Source organism: Corticium candelabrum, chromosome 22, assembly GCF_963422355.1.
Source record: "Corticium candelabrum chromosome 22, ooCorCand1.1, whole genome shotgun sequence".
In the NCBI taxonomy this organism is placed as follows: domain Eukaryota; kingdom Metazoa; phylum Porifera; class Homoscleromorpha; order Homosclerophorida; family Plakinidae; genus Corticium; species Corticium candelabrum.
The window spans coordinates 3,409,568-3,426,546 of record NC_085106.1 but is presented as its reverse complement, the minus strand read 5'-3'; the positions used below and the strand labels follow the sequence as shown (position 1 = coordinate 3,426,546).

At 40.6% G+C, this 16,979-nt stretch overlaps 3 protein-coding genes across 9 annotated transcripts in view; 2 read left to right on the top strand and 1 right to left on the bottom strand.

Annotated features, from left to right (window-relative positions):
• Positions 1-2,008: 2,008 nt before the first annotated feature.
• On the top strand, positions 2,009-4,394 carry LOC134197604 (thrombospondin-2-like). Of its 2 annotated transcripts, XM_062666948.1 has the most exons (3): positions 2,009-2,272; positions 2,342-2,392; positions 2,473-4,394. In XM_062666948.1, the coding sequence occupies exon 3, from the start codon at positions 2,596-2,598 to the stop codon at positions 4,207-4,209; it is 1,614 nt and encodes a 537-aa protein (XP_062522932.1). In that variant the 5' UTR covers positions 2,009-2,272; positions 2,342-2,392; positions 2,473-2,595; the 3' UTR covers positions 4,210-4,394. The 2 variants fall into 2 exon arrangements, with proteins under 2 accessions (XP_062522932.1, XP_062522933.1); XM_062666949.1 differs by having other exon boundaries at positions 2,009-2,392.
• Positions 4,395-8,174: 3,780 nt separating this feature from the next.
• Positions 8,175-12,078, bottom strand: LOC134197508 (uncharacterized). Of its 5 annotated transcripts, none has more exons than XM_062666846.1 (5): positions 11,144-11,899; positions 9,942-10,035; positions 9,676-9,780; positions 9,472-9,623; positions 8,175-8,694 (listed from the first exon to the last, which is right to left on the bottom strand). In XM_062666846.1, the coding sequence occupies exons 3-5, from the start codon at positions 9,750-9,752 to the stop codon at positions 8,474-8,476; spliced, it is 450 nt and encodes a 149-aa protein (XP_062522830.1). In that variant the 5' UTR covers positions 9,753-9,780; positions 9,942-10,035; positions 11,144-11,899; the 3' UTR covers positions 8,175-8,473. The 5 variants fall into 5 exon arrangements, with proteins under 5 accessions (XP_062522830.1, XP_062522829.1, XP_062522828.1 ...); XM_062666844.1 differs by having other exon boundaries at positions 8,176-8,694; positions 9,868-10,035; XM_062666845.1 differs by having other exon boundaries at positions 9,942-11,899.
• Positions 12,079-15,043: 2,965 nt separating this feature from the next.
• The window catches only part of LOC134197372 (zinc finger CCCH domain-containing protein 11A-like), a 5,553-nt gene continuing 3,617 nt past the window's right edge, over positions 15,044-16,979 (top strand). The window contains exons 1-5 of one of the 2 annotated variants that reach the window (XM_062666686.1): positions 15,081-15,168; positions 15,235-15,336; positions 16,393-16,461; positions 16,710-16,829; positions 16,888-16,979. The exon at positions 16,888-16,979 is cut by the window's right edge and continues 56 nt beyond it. In XM_062666686.1, the coding sequence (XP_062522670.1) occupies positions 16,408-16,461; positions 16,710-16,829; positions 16,888-16,979 (266 nt within the window). In that variant the 5' untranslated portion in view covers positions 15,081-15,168; positions 15,235-15,336; positions 16,393-16,407. Of the gene's footprint in view, positions 15,337-16,392; positions 16,462-16,709; positions 16,830-16,887 lie in introns of both variants that reach the window. The other variant, XM_062666685.1, reaches the window with a different exon arrangement.

Genomic DNA, 16,979 nt, shown 5'->3' with positions numbered 1-16,979 from the left:
TGTATTGTGTGTGTGTGTGTGTGTGTGTGTGTGTGTGTGTGTGTGTGTGTGTGTGTGTGTGTGTGTGTGTGTGTGTACACACACACACACACACACACAGATGACCACTTACCCACGTATGTGATATATTAGTTATTGTAGAGATTTCATACACAGCAGGAACAGAATAACATGAATTCACACAATAATTCAATCCAAGGACGTTTTTCAGTCCTGCATTAAGTTTAAAATTATCTTTTGAAAATTTCTGCAATGTATAACTCTACAATAACGACTACATCATTACTGAACACATCTACAACTAAATGTGTGCATGTGTGTATTTGTCTAATTTTGTAATTATTATTAACTAGGATCCATGGCCCGTCCTTCGTACGGGCAAGATACTGTAGTGTAAAGGTACGTGTAGGTCTGTGGACACGTCACGTGCATCTTTGTTGCGAGGTCCCGGATATTCTGAATGAATTCGAATCTTGCTCTTCGCGCTTGTTTCGATAGAAATCGACACACTCTCCGTGTAGCGCTTGCTGCAGAAAACGTGTAGGTTGGATTCGGTGCAAATGCAATCAGAATTTGGAGAGAAACGCAAGCGATAGAAGAGTAAGTTTCGTCGGCAAGAGATATTCGATCGCTCGAAGCTTTGCGAAGGACGGCGATGCATAGGGTCTACACGGGACCGGTGCGGGCGTGTGTTCGAATGAACCGGAATGTGTAGCGTTTGCGTCGTCGAGAAATTTTAGGCGGGGGTCGACCCCTCGAGAGGGGACCCGGTGCATAATTTTTTAAATTTTTTTACGTAAACCTTCCCCTGTGCATGCCGAGTGTGCGTGCCGATTTCGGTTGCGAACGGACAAAAGACGTGACCGCCAAACGCGAACATGCACACACACACACACACACACACACACAGACAGACAATTTGAGCTTTATATATTAGATTAATCAATTTAATTAATTATTTAAACATACCAATAAGATTTTAGTGCACCAACAATCATCGCATCAGAAGAGTCAAGGGCTACTCGTATCCAGTTCACTGGAAAGTCGATTAGTACCGTTTCCATGACGTGCAGCAAACAAAGATCCCAAACTGGGGTCCCCTTAGCTGCTGATCGAAGAGCGCGCACACACGTTCCACAGTTCATTTATTTAGAATACAACGAGAATACAAGGCGGTAACGTGTCCATTGTATCTAGAATAGCGCACGTTATTTTGCAGTACATTAATATTAACCAATGATTGTGGCATTGATATTATATAAATTTTACACATTTGATAACGCGCGCAACACTATTTCTGTCTATTGATATCAGTGCAGCCGAGAACGGCGGACTGATATCAATCCGCCGCTACCGGCTTCCGTACTGTTGGAATGAAGAAGCACTAAAGTGCTAAAGTGCTAAACCTTCCGCTTGTACCCAGTTGTTCTCTTGCTCATTCGTTCTACACCAGTTATGGTGAGAATATATATATATATAATAGAAACTTTCAATGCTTCACACATTTATGCAAACATTTTGCCAATTTTCACCAATAATCGCTTCAAATTATCAAAGATATACAAAAACCGATGATATTTTGAGTATTAGTTTTGCAACGTTTGCCGTTCGATCAGCATAGGGACTGCATGTATGTTAATTAATTAATTACATTACATTAAATTAATTAATTAATGCATGTTTATGATACGGTCTGTACGAGAAGTTAGCTTGTAGAATTTTACTCAACCATGTGATGAGTTTGCTCTTGTGCTAATTTTGCATGCAGTCGCTCTTTGTTAACAGCTACGATCTATGTCAGCTAGCACTGTACAAAAAGACGCTACAAAAAGCCACAGAAGATGCCCGTAGTACTACATAAATAACAACGTACAAGGTTACCATTACGTGTGCACAGTTTAGTTAACATTTCAGCGATTAGTCACGATTACGTCATTTTTCTTACATCGATTACGACAGTTTCCTTAATTAACATCGATTACGTCCTTTTGCTTACACATCGATGTTCTGGAAACTTCCGGAACATTGACACGTAGTAGCTATAACCAGTTAGTTCCGGTACTAGGTAGTTACCTTAGCTCTCTAGATGTTTCTAGAACGTCTAACTAACAGGTATATAAACGGTGCTACATAGAGTAAGAGACAGAGTGCGAGTTGAGTTGATACGACGTTTGTAGTTCTTAGTGTGCTTTGTATTAGAGTATACATATTTCGAAATTCCTATTGTCTCAAGAACACAACAATCGATTACGTCATTTTCCTTATTTATCTGGTTTGTTCTGACTCTTACTGCTCGCGTTCTAGACACACTTGTTTACTCAATGCGATCATTCGATTGCAGAACCTGCCAGCAAACGTTTTAGTTGACACAAGAAAGCAATCAAGAAAGCAGGTGATTGAACACATTTGTCTAAAAGAACGAGATGCGTATACACGCGTGGTATTCTCTAACTAACTCTGCGTATGTTGCAGATCTCACCTAGACGCGCGAGCTCTAAACCGTTGCTGACTTCAAAGCAGCGTCGTGATCGTTGGACTAACAAAGAAATCCTTACTGACTAGGTGATTACTTGTTGCACGTGATCTCAAAAACGTATGGCATCAGCAAGCCAAAAGGAAGAACCACTACTTTACACTAGTACAGTCGCTGCTTGGTTTCCATGTACCAAAGTTGCAACGTTGAACTGTTACGGACCAACAGCAAAAGGTTTCGCTGCATTGCGACACGAAAGTGTGGAGCGGATAATTCGCATAGCGAAGAGAAATGGAGTAGACTTTATTCTCGTGCAAGAACTGAAGGGACTGACCGCGAAACGAGCCGTCAAAGAAGCTGCTGCTGCTACTGATGATGATGATCATGATGATGATGATGATGATGATGATGATGATGATGATGATGATGATGATGATGATGATGATGATGATGATGATGATGATGATGATCATGATGATGATGATGATGATGATGATGATGATGATGATGATGATGATGATGATGATGATGATGATGATGATGATGATGATGATGATGATGATGATGATGATGATGATGATGATCATGATGATGATGATGATGATGATGAAGATGATGATGATGATGATGATGATGATGATCATGATGATGATCATGATGATGATCATGATGATGATGATGATGATGATGATCATGATGATGATGATGATGATGATCATGATGATGATCATGATGATCATGATGATGATGATGATGATGATCATGATGATGATGATGATGATGATGATCATGATGATGATGATGATGATGATGATGATGATGATGATGATCATGATGATGATGATGATGATGATGATGATGATGATGATGATGATGATGATGATGATGATGATGATGATGATGATGATGATGATCATGATGATGATCATGATGATAATCATGATGATGATCATGATGATGATCATGATGATGATGACGACGACGACGATGATGATGATGATGATGATAAAGGCTACTCAAAAGTGCAAGACGTGGGACCAAACACAGACGCCAACATTTTCTACAACTCGAAAAAGTATGAAGCGATGCTATTCGATCTCAGGAAGCACCGGGACGCTCTACCGTATACGCCTGGCTCTGTTGTTGAGATTGACATAAGTAGAATGTCGGTCGAGGTTTTCAAATACCGTGAAAGCAATCCTGCTTCTGCTGGAGAAAAAGATTACTACATTATGGTAGTCAGCTGGCATGGACCACAGTCAAAGGCAAAGACGCTTAAGAAAAAGAGAGAATACTTTGAGAATCTCGTGATAGCTATCGATACGTTTCGTGTGCGTTTTGCTACAGATAATAAGCTGTCTTGTGACGACGTACCGGTTATTCTCGGAGGAGATTTTAACGTAGAGAAGAAAGACGTTTGGCCTCTAGAGGTCACAGTACAACATGACCTTAAGTCTATTACATGTACATGCTGGTCAGATTATGATGTGAGTCATAGACGCATGGCCAAAAAGGCGGGATTTCAAAAAATCGATGAAATTGTGTTTATACCATCGGCTCAAAGAGCAGACGTGACGGTTGATGTACAACCTTTGAATCTTAAAAATCCGAAACCAATCGAAGGCTTTATTTCTGACACAAAAGAAACAAGCAAAGACATGGATTGGTTGGAGAAAAATTGCGGGAGCCTAGATCATGATCCTCTGTTTGCTGTGATCAAAACAGTTGTGACATGACCAGATCAGTTTTGGTAAATTGTCATGTCAGGCTGCACATCAAGAGACATCAACTTTACAAAAACCATTTATCATTGGTAACTTCATAGCTTTCTCAAGCAATCAAACTGGCACGGTATTAGCGTCATGTAATATTTTTGATGTTTAGTTGTTTTATCTTTTAGACATTGTAACACTAGAGTATATATGCGTGTCTTTAATTATCCTGTGCGTCATTGCCACACCTGTAGATAATTGGCGACATCCGCTCTCGTGAGAATTTAGCACATGCTATAATTATAGCAACACGTGACAAAGTCTTTATGACAAAAACTTTGTCGACACAGTTTGCACCGAGAAGGCGATAACGCAAGTAACACGTCGACACACGATGTGAACGGATTCGTACTGTATACATACATGTATATAGTATTGCATTTCAAACTGATTCGATTTGCTTGCATGCGTGTCGAACATGCAAGCTCTAGACTGAGCATAAACTACTGTGAATTGACGCAGAGGTTAAAATGTAAGCGTTGAATTATACATGCAAACAGGATTCATTACGAGTACGATATTTCTTCAAGTTCTAGGAACGCTGTCATATTTTATAATGTTACAATACCGGTAATTATTAATTAATAACTTTGTCTGGGGTCACAATTTTAGCCCGAGGACGCGATTTGCTTTATAATCATTTAAATTAAACGGAAACACTGCGTCTATATCTGAGTAAGACAGAAACCACGTGATTAGTGGCCAATCACGTGATAACTACATCCCTAGACCTAACAGTAGTGGTTTGCAGATATATCTACAATTTGTGTTACTTGTTTGGACAAGTTCACACTCTAAGGAACAATACAGACGCCGCAATTAAGCTACTGGAACGGTAAGAACCACGTTCATCAACTTAGAATTTTGTACATGTCTAGCTTGGACGGGTTTGTACATGTCTAGCTAGGACGGACTCTTTCGCCACGCCCGCTGACGAATTAACTGCTTTGACAATGACTTACTTCTACGTCTTACGTTTCAGTGATGTTGCTGAGTCTCTAAAATTGTAGGATTTTAATTCAGGCGCGGATTCCAAATTTTGCAGTAGGGAGCACAATCATTCCAGCCTACTCACGCCCATTTCTAAACTTATAGAAGGCAATCTAAGAAAATATGTTAATTATGGCATTGAAATTTGTTTAATTACACAATTAATTGACATCACCAAACTCGCTGCTGGACGTCAATCAGCCTAATGTGTCTAGTTAGTTAATTAAATTAGTTACTAACTGATGTTAGAGATGACATAACTTACTGATCGACTCAGTCTTGATGGATAATAAGAGTAATGAAGTGGTTGGAATTATAACAGTAGCGTGAATTTTGCCGTAATTTAAAGTAAGTCATAACATTCGAGGATATTTTGCTGCGAATGCATACTACAGCTGGAATGGACACAATAGTGACCTTGTGTGTGAGCATAAGTGCCAAGCCATTTAATCTCTCCTCTTTTATTGTAGACCTGCAATAGCTCTTCAACTGTCTCAAGCGACTAAATAATCTCCTGGCGTCACAACTTGTCAAATCGACAATATTAATGGCAAGTCTGAAGACCACCAGTTTAAGTCACATTTTGTATCCAGTAGGAAACTGTCTTGCCTCGTATGCAACCAAACTTGCCAGAGTCGTGCTAGAACGATCCTCTCTTGACACTGCTACCCTGTAAGTGCATATGCCAGATATCTATAGTTCTTGTAAAAATTTCCAAAAGCAGGCATATCAACAGGTAGGTAAGGAACTCGAATTATTTTAGCTTTGCATGGAACAAAGTCACCAGTAGAAGATGGTAACAAAGTGAAAGCGTTCACAGCATGTTCTTAGAGCAGTAGACTAAAAATATAGTCTCGAACGTTTGTGAAGGTAGTTAAAACACAAAACATTGATTGCACAGTTCAGGGTAAATATGGCACAACTTGACAGATATGATTATCTACCAGTGACACTGGTTCGAGCTTACCTGATTGTACAGTCTAAGCATTGGGTCACGGAAGGCTGGAGAGACGGCTGGCTGGGTGGGGACCATGCAGGCCCCGGCGATTTTTGGGGTCTGAGTTACGGTGAGCGTGGGTGTGGTGGGTAGGCGTTCCGCGCGACAACTAAACCCACCAAGGCGACGTTTAGAACGCATCGCTTACAGTTACAACAGTTTCTTACAGATACACACACAATTCGGCACCGATTGATGGCTACATTGAGAAGGGACTCCATATCGGGACCACACGACGGTGATCGCTGTAAAATGAGCCTCGACCAAGATTAGTGACCACCACAGACATTATCAAGACTACGGTGTAGCGAATTGAAAGTTTTTCAAAGGGCTCACAGTTTTGAACGTCGTCTAGCTACAGCTGCTTTCTCTACAGATCGAATTCAAGTAAATTGGACGGCAGGTCATGTGATCCATAATAGATATAATCTTTTTATTTTTAAAATTATTTTTGGTCAGTTTCAGCATTACTTAGGTAAATTCAACTGTACATCGACATGCAGTGTGTACATGCATGCATCGAATTGTTTACTTTAGGTGGCAAATCTAATTTTGTGTGAAATTACACATACATACATACATTTTTTTGTTTGTACATACGTACATACAAGAGCCTCTAAGGCCCAGGTTTGATACTGCAATGACTAAACTTGCTATACTCTAAACTTTCAACAGTCACTCAGTGACTCTATCATGTCACTAGGTTGCCGTGGCCGAGAAGGGTCATGCAAGGTCGGTTTTTTGCAAGGTCAGTTTTTTGCAAGGTCGGGTTTTTGCAAGGTGCCGTGGCCGAGAAGGGTCATGCAAGGTCGGCTTTTTGCAAGGTCGGCTTTTTGCAGTGACAAGCTACTGCCGTGATACTGTGACTGTTTGTATTTACGTTGCTAGTCTGAAAGAACTGCTCTAGCTGTTGTAGGGTGCCAATACGGTGCCAATATGGTCTCGCCCACGCATTTCTCACGCCTCCTCCCCGCAATGTTTTCTTTTTGACGACACTCACGCAGTGATTGTTCAAAGGGAACGGTCTGAGACGTGAAAATGGCTCGCTAGATTTGATACTTTTATGGAGATGTAGTATCTTGCTGAGTTTCGTGGCTGTTTACGAGCAATTTGTGTAGAACTCTGCAAGAGCATTTCGTGTAACACGCACGTTTCCTGGCAACCATTTGCCACCCAAGTCTGATATCCAACACCTGGCTGCTCTGTAATTCAATCTAGCTAAGTCAGCCAACAACCTCAACACACTGCATGTTTCTACATGTTTCCAGGGGCGGATCCAGGCATGGGCGCGAGGGGCGCGTGCCACCTTTCGGGCAGACTAAGGGTGCGTTCGAATACTAGTTCCAGTTCTAGAACTGGAACTGCCAGAACTGTTGGAACTCTTGCTAGCAATCGAACGCTTAGAACTGTCAGCAAGTTGAGCATGCGCAAAGACTCATACTTCCGGTTAGCGTCAATTCGAAGTAGCATGACGTTTCGACTCCATTTGTTGTAGTCTGTTCGAACATCAGCAGTGCTTTCGCTTTCGGTTTTTTGGAGCTGCTCGCGCCAAGAAGGTCACTGTAATCAGTCCCAAATGTCGTTCTTCTGGTGTTCTGCAAGCCAATGGTCGCCACAAGTGTTCGTTATAACAAACAAGAAGGTCCACAACGGCCTCAGCATCTGTACCCGTCATTTCACTTCGTCAACCCGGGAATTTTGCATTTAGGGCGTGACAGTTCCAACAATTCCAGCTCGCTAGGCAGAACTGCTAGAACTGTTCTGACAGTTCTAGAACTGTCAGAACTACCAATCGAACGCTATACTCCCCCCCCCCCCCCCCTACAATTCCAGTTCTAGAACTAGTATTCGAACGCACCCTTAGTCTCTATGTCTCTAGACGCAGTGTCATACTATGTAAGAATTTATGTATGAATCTACCAGTTTCAATATTGTAAAGGCTTTTTGATTCTCTTTACACTGACAATCTCTGCGTACGACGTTGATTTGTGCGTATTAATTAATATGCCAAAGTCATCTTTCAAAATCAGAAGCGGTGTGATCTCGTTGTTCGATCTTGCATTCAGTGATTGTGACTACACTTACGGTACATACACATTACATGTGCGTTCGCGTGTGTGCGTGTGTCATTTATTCTTGCATAGGATGCAGCTTGGCTCCCCTTCTTAGTTAAACAACTTTCTGACCACGCCCACAATTGACCAAAAAAAAGAAGAGAATTGCTATACTTTGTTGCCAGAACTAATTACTGTGCATATATTCAATGAACGCTATTAAAAATTTATAAACCATCACACAGTTTTCTGAAGCTATGTCTGCAGCTCTGATTCCCATCACACTAAGACAACTCTGAGCGGCGTCTTCAAACTTTTGGCTATAGAAGCTAGGCTCAACAGAGGCCAGTTGCTCATAAGCCTCGCCAAACACCTCAGAATCAATAGGGCACAAGTAGTCCTGCGTTCCTGTAAAACACACACGCACAAGTAGGGCATCGTTGATGATGATACCCTCCATCTTGTAGCCTCTGGCCACAAAGACGGTCTAAACTAATGACACACACACACACACACACACACACACACACACACACACACACACACACACACACACACACACACACACACACACACACACACACACACACACACACACACACACACACACACACACACACACACACACACACACACACACACACACACACACACACACACACACACACACACACACACACACACACACACACACACACACACACACACACACACACACACACACACACACACACACACACACACACACACACACACACACACACACACACACACACACACACACACACACACACACACACACACACACACACACACACACACACACACACACACACACACACACACACACACACACACACACACACACACACACACACACACACACACACACACACACACACACACACACACACACACACACACACACACACACACACACACACACACACACACACACACACACACACACACACACACACACACACACACACACACACACACACACACACACACACACACACACACACACACACACACACACACACACACACACACACACACACACACACACACACACACACACACACACACACACACACACACACACACACACACACACAATTATAACAGGTACATGCTTTAGACACTATATATTAGCAATTACAAACAATTCATCATGCGCACCGGTTAGCTGAGGCAAAGCAAAGATATCCTCTGGAATGCCGCCGGGACATTGCCCAGTTTTCGTCTTCCTCATTCTGTGGGTGTTCCACCACTGACGAAATGCGTCCAGTTCTGCTTCTAGAACGCCAGTGAATGCATACCAAAAACAACACCTGTACATAAACGCATTTAGAACGCTGTAACCAAAACGGAATAATAGTGCACATTTTCAGTTCATCGTTGGGACATATCCATCCACCATCGATTAGCTCTTGAAATTTTGAAATCCACTGGTCACTCATCTGTGCTCGCAAGTGGGACCAAAGACCTCTAGAAGAAATTAACGTGCATGTAAAGAAACATCTACAGTAAATAGACTCAAACTATGTAAGTTCAGTGTATGGTCACCGCTCTAACATTCATAAAACTCCATAACACAAACATTGCACACGCAAGCTTATGAACCAAGCAAAGACAATAACTTGAAGTACTCCGTGTCTCAATTCTATCAAGTGATTTCACGTTAGTTGGAGTAGATCTTTCCAGGTCTTTGCTGTCAAATGAGCTCTGCAACATCTCAGTAACCTTGAAATGACACAACATCTCATGAAGACATAGTACACAGAACTTGTTTGTGTGCATATACATTATTTATTATTATAATTTCTCATTATTATTGTCATTATTAATTATTTTCATTATTATTTTTACCTGGGATAATAATAATAATTATTATTATTGCTGTTGTTGTTAAGATAGTCTACAACTCATTACAAAACATTTATTTAGAATAAATAAATTAAAATTTATTTCAACAGCCTCTAGGAAATGACTCTCTCTCTGATAAATTTGGATTTTTGAAGGAGTAAAATGGACTTTCTTCTGGTCGCACAAATGATGAACACATGAGTACAATGATAGCATGAAAGCCACAACAGTCAATAGATACTTGGCGACAAAGAATCAGATGATGAGGGCTCTTCTTCCTCAAATTCTCTTGGCACATCTGCATCCATTTGCACACATATGCAAAAAATTTCCCACTTTCTTTTCAACTATCTACTACACTTTGGAAACAAGCAAGACTGCATATCAAGCTGAGATGACGTCATGATCTACCCCTTGAATTCTTCATTCCAGTTGTCTGGATGACGAAATCTGCCTCCACAAACACTATATGACACACAATTCCTCCCTGGGTGAACATCCTCTCCTCTCTTCCACCTGCTCATTTTAGTGTTGATAAACACTGGAAAATCTAGGACTATTCTTGCAATACAAATTTTATTGTCAAAGTTAGAAAACGGCAATAAGAGTAGGCATAGTTGTCACCTACCTGTTGCAGTAAATAAAATCCAAGAACTATTGGTAAATACAACTACACAACTAGAAACGCGACCCAGATCAAGAAAGTCACTGAACAGACACAAGATAATCAGCTCTAATCGATTGCAAATCGAGAAGCCCGCCAACTACTGCTCAGGCGCAGAAATGTGGTCTCTACACACTTCTCCGTGCGTGACCACGGTCGCTAGGTGGGCCGCTTTGCTACACCTGAATTGGTGAAAAACGCCAGTGCACACAACATCATAAAATCACCAGTAACGTTAATTCGTGTCTTCTACTTGTTACATGCGATTTCAAACAGAAATAGCCCAAGAGACAAAAGTGCACAGACAAAGAAGTCACCTACCACCCCCGGAGGTGTTCGCGCTCCTTCCCATCTGAAACGCAGCTGATTCCAGTCAAACTCGTACAAATGATAGACATTTAACAATATCCATAGTTTCAGCGCACGTTGCTGGTTGTAACGGTCCTGGTTTTTGCTAAAACGATCAGGCGTCTCCTCTGCAGCAAGCGCATAATCCCCGGATATTAGAAAATAAATTTTGACCTCGCCTACGCAAATAACGCACTTGCCAGGTCGACTGTGTAGAAACATGTGCAGTGACTGTGTGTTGAGGGTGTTGGCTGACTTAGCTAGATTGAATTACAGAGCAGCCAGGTGTTGGATATCAGACTTGGGTGGCAAATGGTTGCCAGGAAACGTGCGTGTTACACGAAATGCTCTTGCAGAGTTCTACACAAATTGCTCGTAAACAGCCACGAAACTCAGCAAGATACTACATCTCCATAAAAGTATCAAATCTAGCGAGCCATTTTCACGTCTCAGACCGTTCCCTTTGAACAATCACTGCGTGAGTGTCGTCAGAAAGAAAACATTGCGGGGAGGAGGCGTGAGAAACGCGTGGGCGACACCGTATTGGCACCCTACAACAGCTAGAGCAGTTCTTTTCAGACTAGCAACGTAAATACAAACAGTCACAGTATCACGGCAGTAGCTTGTCACTGCAAAAAGCCGACCTTGCAAAAAGCCGACCTTGCAAAAAGCCGACCTTGCAAAAAGCCGACCTTGCAAAAAGCCGACCTTGCAAAAAGCCGACCTTGCAAAAAGCCGACCTTGCAAAAAACCGACCTTGCATGACCCTTCTCGGCCACGGCACTAGGTACGTCATACTTGCTGTACTTCATACTTCATACTTGCTGGACAGAATGACACTCCGGAGAGAGGGGCAATTGTATGTTAGTTCCTTGCCCAAGGGAATTTATGTATGTGGCGCTCCCGCACTCAAACTCTGACATGAAGGTCCCGGATGTTGCCAATCTCCAACTGCACACTCTAACCAATTGAGCCACATACATACATACATACATACATACATACATACATACATACATACATACATACATACATACATGCATGCATACATATGTATCTATATATTTGTATATATATTTTAATAGTATATATGTTGTATAATATACTGCATAATATACTGCATAATATACTGTATAATATACTGTATAATATACTGTATAATATACTGTATAATATACTGTATATATACTGTATAATATACTGTATATATACTGTATAATATACTGTATAATATGTTGTATAATATACTGTATAATATACTGTATTATATGCTGTATAATATACTGTATAATATAGTGTATATATACTGTATAATATACTGTATAATATACTGTATTATGTGCTGTATAATATACTGTATAATATAGTGTATATATACTGTATAATATACTGTATAATATACTGTATTATGTGCTGTATAATATACTGTATAATATAGTGTATATATACTGTATATATACTGTATAATATACTGTATAATATACTGTATAATATACTGTATAATATACTGTATATAGACTGTATAGCATACTATATAATATACAGTATAATATACTGTATAATATACTGTATAATATACTGTATTATATGCTGTATAATACACCGTATAATGTACTGTATAATATAGTGTATATATACTGTATCTAGACTGTATAATATACTGCATAATATACTGCATAATAGTGCATATTATACAGTATATATACAGTATATTATACAGTATTTGTAGCACCCTAGCTTCGTCTGCGCCAATCAGTGTCCAGTATTCGCTTACAATAAGTGACATATTCCACTTTCGCTACATATTGACCGGTCAATAAATCGGGCCGTATAACTGCCTGGGGCTACTGGTTTATCAAGACGTAAATTGTTTGTACAAGGATATCAACGCCTCAGCTGGTGCTACAAGCCGGTTATAGACCTTCTGGCAAGTGTATAAACGAATACATCTCGCTGAGCCCAGCTCGTTAGCACCCGGGCTTAGCCCTTGTGCCAACTCGTGGGCGGAGCGGGGTGTATTTCGTTTATACACTCGCCAGCGGTCTATAACCTATACATATACAGTATATTATACAGTATATTATACAGTATATTATGCAGTATATTATACAGCATATATACAGTATATATACAGTATATTATACAGTATATTATACAGTATATATACAGTATATACATACAGTATATTATACAGCATATATACAGCAGGGTTCAAAAAATGTGTTTGAATCTGGTCGCCAGTTTGGCCACCTAGAGGAACGGTTGGTCACCAAACTTTCACTAGTTTCTAGGTCAGAAATTCCAGAAGTAAACAAATCATTACTATCACTGTTGAGACCCTTTCCCAGATTATCATGTTTGACATTAACTTAAGTTCTAACTAGGAATTTGCAGTAATGTTGGCTGAACATTGGCTAGTAAACACATCAATCTACAGTATATTGTACTTGCGATTCTTTATGTAATACTATGAGTATTCATATTTTATAGAAACTTTTAACTAATTGTAGAGCTACAACCAAACAAACATGTGGTTGTGCATGTGGTTTTGTAATGTTAATTAATGTTATTATGTGGTTTTTCATCACATCCACATCCTGGCAATCAATCCACTAAGGCATGAGCGTGTTTTCTTAATTCTCCATATGATTCAGTGCCACTATCGATTTGCTGAGAACAGTGTACATCCGGTAACTCTCAAGGAAAACGCCACACCCCAGTCCCCACGTAGTTTCCTAGCTGTGCTAATCTCTGGAATGCACGTGATAAACTTTTGTTAGTGTAGCGCTTCAGTAGCGCGTGGCATCATCCAACACCTAGCGAATTTTTTTTTTGGGCCCACTTTCTTCAGTACCCGGATAAACGTCCCGTATACCTGTAATCTGCACGTGACGTTGGCAGAAGGAACGAACATGATTGTATTGTTGTTTGCGTTCGTTGACTACTGCGCACCTTGCGACGCCACACCATTGACGTTGCTGAAGCGGTAGCTGCGTCGTAATTTTCGAACTCGGAGGCCATCAAAGCACATACGCACAAAGTAGCTATAGCAGGTAGGCTAGACGTTTCGTCTACCTTACGTTGTGATAACTTATTTTTCTTAGTTCATAATTCAGCAGAAATCTGCGTCAGTGCACTTGCATCGCAAAAGGAGCTGTTCCAACTTTCAGCTGTTCAACCAGAGACCTCTTCAAACTGGTGGACACGTAATACAGCTAGCTATCTATTAAAATATGCAGACTACTAGTAGCTAGACTACGGTACGTATAGTCACGTAGACATAGATTAACTTTTTAGTTCTTCAGGAACATTGCATGGGCTTACACGTAATCTATACCTTACATTGTATATCTATAGTAAACATGCTTCTAAGTATAAAGTTTATAATAAACTGTCAACGTTTTTGCTGTTCTGCTGAATACTGGCGGACAGACTGTGCTGTCTCTTTATCTTTTGTATTCGCTTCGGCATCACATACCTACTGACAGAAGGAGTTGTTTGAGTTGATCTCCTACTACTAAACACACTGGGGCAGCCAGCTTTTGCAGGAACAGAGCTTGAATTTCTCATGTGTTTTTATCTGCTGAAGGCTGTAGGCTGCACCCAAATTCTTTGCCTGTGCTTTGTTATCCCTGTATGACTGCCAAAAGTGTGTAATGCTGAAACTAAACGCTGCTGCTTGGTCGGTGGATGTGTTGATTTTCCTCAACATTTCCAGTAGTTTCACAAAACTTTTTAACAGCTGTCAGATACTCATCATTATTTGTCATGTTGGGGGCAAGTCCAGTTTCTAGGTCAACCATGACTTCATTGAGACTTGTTTTGACTGTCTCAATTGTCTGATTCTTGTCTTCACCACTACTGGGTATTTCAGTCTCCTTCATGGTTGTTTTCTGCCTTTTCTGTTGGAACAGATCATCATCCAGCATGGCTGATTCTTTGAAAGAATGTCGTATGTCTTCATTATGCCACTGAATATCAACAGAGAGGGACTGCAAGTACTCTTCATCTGACTTTGGTGAAGACTGCTATAGAAGCTAATGGGTTGGCAATCTTTTTACAAGAGCTACGCCTGCAAGGAGCTGATGGGGATCAACAGCAACGAGGAGTGGAGAACGTGAAGGATGAGAAGTTGGCTGTTGTGGAGGACAAAGCAGCAGCATTGGGTACAGATTGCAGTGACTGGATTGTGTAGCACGTGTTTGCTGATAGAGTGACGGATAAGCAGACAAACGGATAGACTGACACTGTCACAGACAGATGGATAGACGGACAGATGGACAGACACACAGATGTACAGATGGACAGACTCATACAGACAGATGGACAGACTCACAGACAGAGAGATAGACAGGCACACAGACAGACAGATGGATAGACACACAGACAGACAGATGGACAGACACACAGACAGACAGATGGACAGACACACAGACAGACAGATGGACAGAAATGGACAGACAGACAAACAATGGACAGACAGATGGACAGAAAAACAGATGGACAAACAATTGACAGACAGACATACAAACAATGGACAGACAGACAGACAAACAATGGACATATATTTGACAGACAAGCAAACAAACAATGGATAGACAGATGGACAAACAATTGACAGACACAGACAAACAATGGACAGACACATAGACAAACAATTGACAGACAGACAGACAGAGACAGGTGGACAAACAATTGACAGACACAGGCAAGCAGTGGACAGACACACAGACAAACAATGGACAGACACACAGACAAACAATTGACAGACAGATGGACATACAGACAGACAGGTGGACAAACAATTGACAGACACAGGCAAGCAATGGACAGACAGGTGAACAAACAATTGATAGACACAGGCAAGCAATGGACAGACAGGTGGACAAACAATTGATAGACACAGACAAACAATGGACAGACACATAGACAAACAATTGACAGACAGGTTGACAAACAATTGACAGATGACAAATGTATCATGAATGGTAAATACACCACACACACACACACACACACACACACACACACACACACACACACACACACACACACACACACACACACACACACACACACACACACACACCTATCTGCCACACCCACGCACTTTTCATCTAAACTCTTTTCAAGTCTCTGTTTGTCTGTTGTGTCCTTTTTGTGGTGTGAAACACAGAAGTTGCATGACGTCGATTAGTTTATGTATTTCATATGTGTTGCAGGGTTGAGGCGATCGAATGGCTACGAAAGGAGACGATTGTTACTTCTATTATAATACTGAATGTCTGAAGGTACAGTTGATATAGTCACCAATCATGTGAATTATTGATTAATAATTTATTAATATAAATTAATTGTATGCTATTTATTTATATTAATAAATAAATAAATAAATAATTTGCATATAATTAATTTATATAAATTAATTGTATACAATTTTTTTAATTTTTGTTATTTAATAATAATTTATTTATATAAATTATTTGTATGCAAATTATTTTTTATTTTTTGTATGTCTTGACTGTCGTCTCTATTCCAGGGTGACCAATGCCCTTTCTGTCACAGTCAAGCTGCACTCGGTAACAACACTGTCTGTGCGTTGTGGCTACAAGGGTCGTGCTTTCGATCAGCATGTCCGTTCAGACATATGCATATCACTGTGAATGGTGACACTTTCGTCTATTTCTCACATTCTTGTGAGAATGTCGAATGTTTAGCCGTTGAAGAGTGAGTTGTTGTGTTGCTTTGAGATTCAACCAAGTGGCTGCCTCAAGCCCAACTGTCCTTTCAAACATTTCAAGCCAAGAAA

Excerpts from the sequence above, each read along its gene's own strand:
- LOC134197508 (XM_062666843.1), bottom strand. The coding sequence starts at position 9,752 with ATGAGTGACCAGTGGATTTCAAAATTTCAAGAGCTAATCGATGGTGGA. Across the intron at positions 9,624-9,675 it reads CCCAACGATGAACTGAAAAT|GTGTTGTTTTTGGTATGCAT; the intron begins GTGCACTATTAT and ends GTTTATGTACAG. Across the intron at positions 8,695-9,471 it reads TGCTTTGCCTCAGCTAACCG|GAACGCAGGACTACTTGTGC; the intron begins GTGCGCATGATG and ends TGTGTTTTACAG.
- LOC134197604 (XM_062666948.1), top strand. The coding sequence starts at position 2,596 with ATGGCATCAGCAAGCCAAAAGGAAGAACCACTACTTTACACTAGTACA.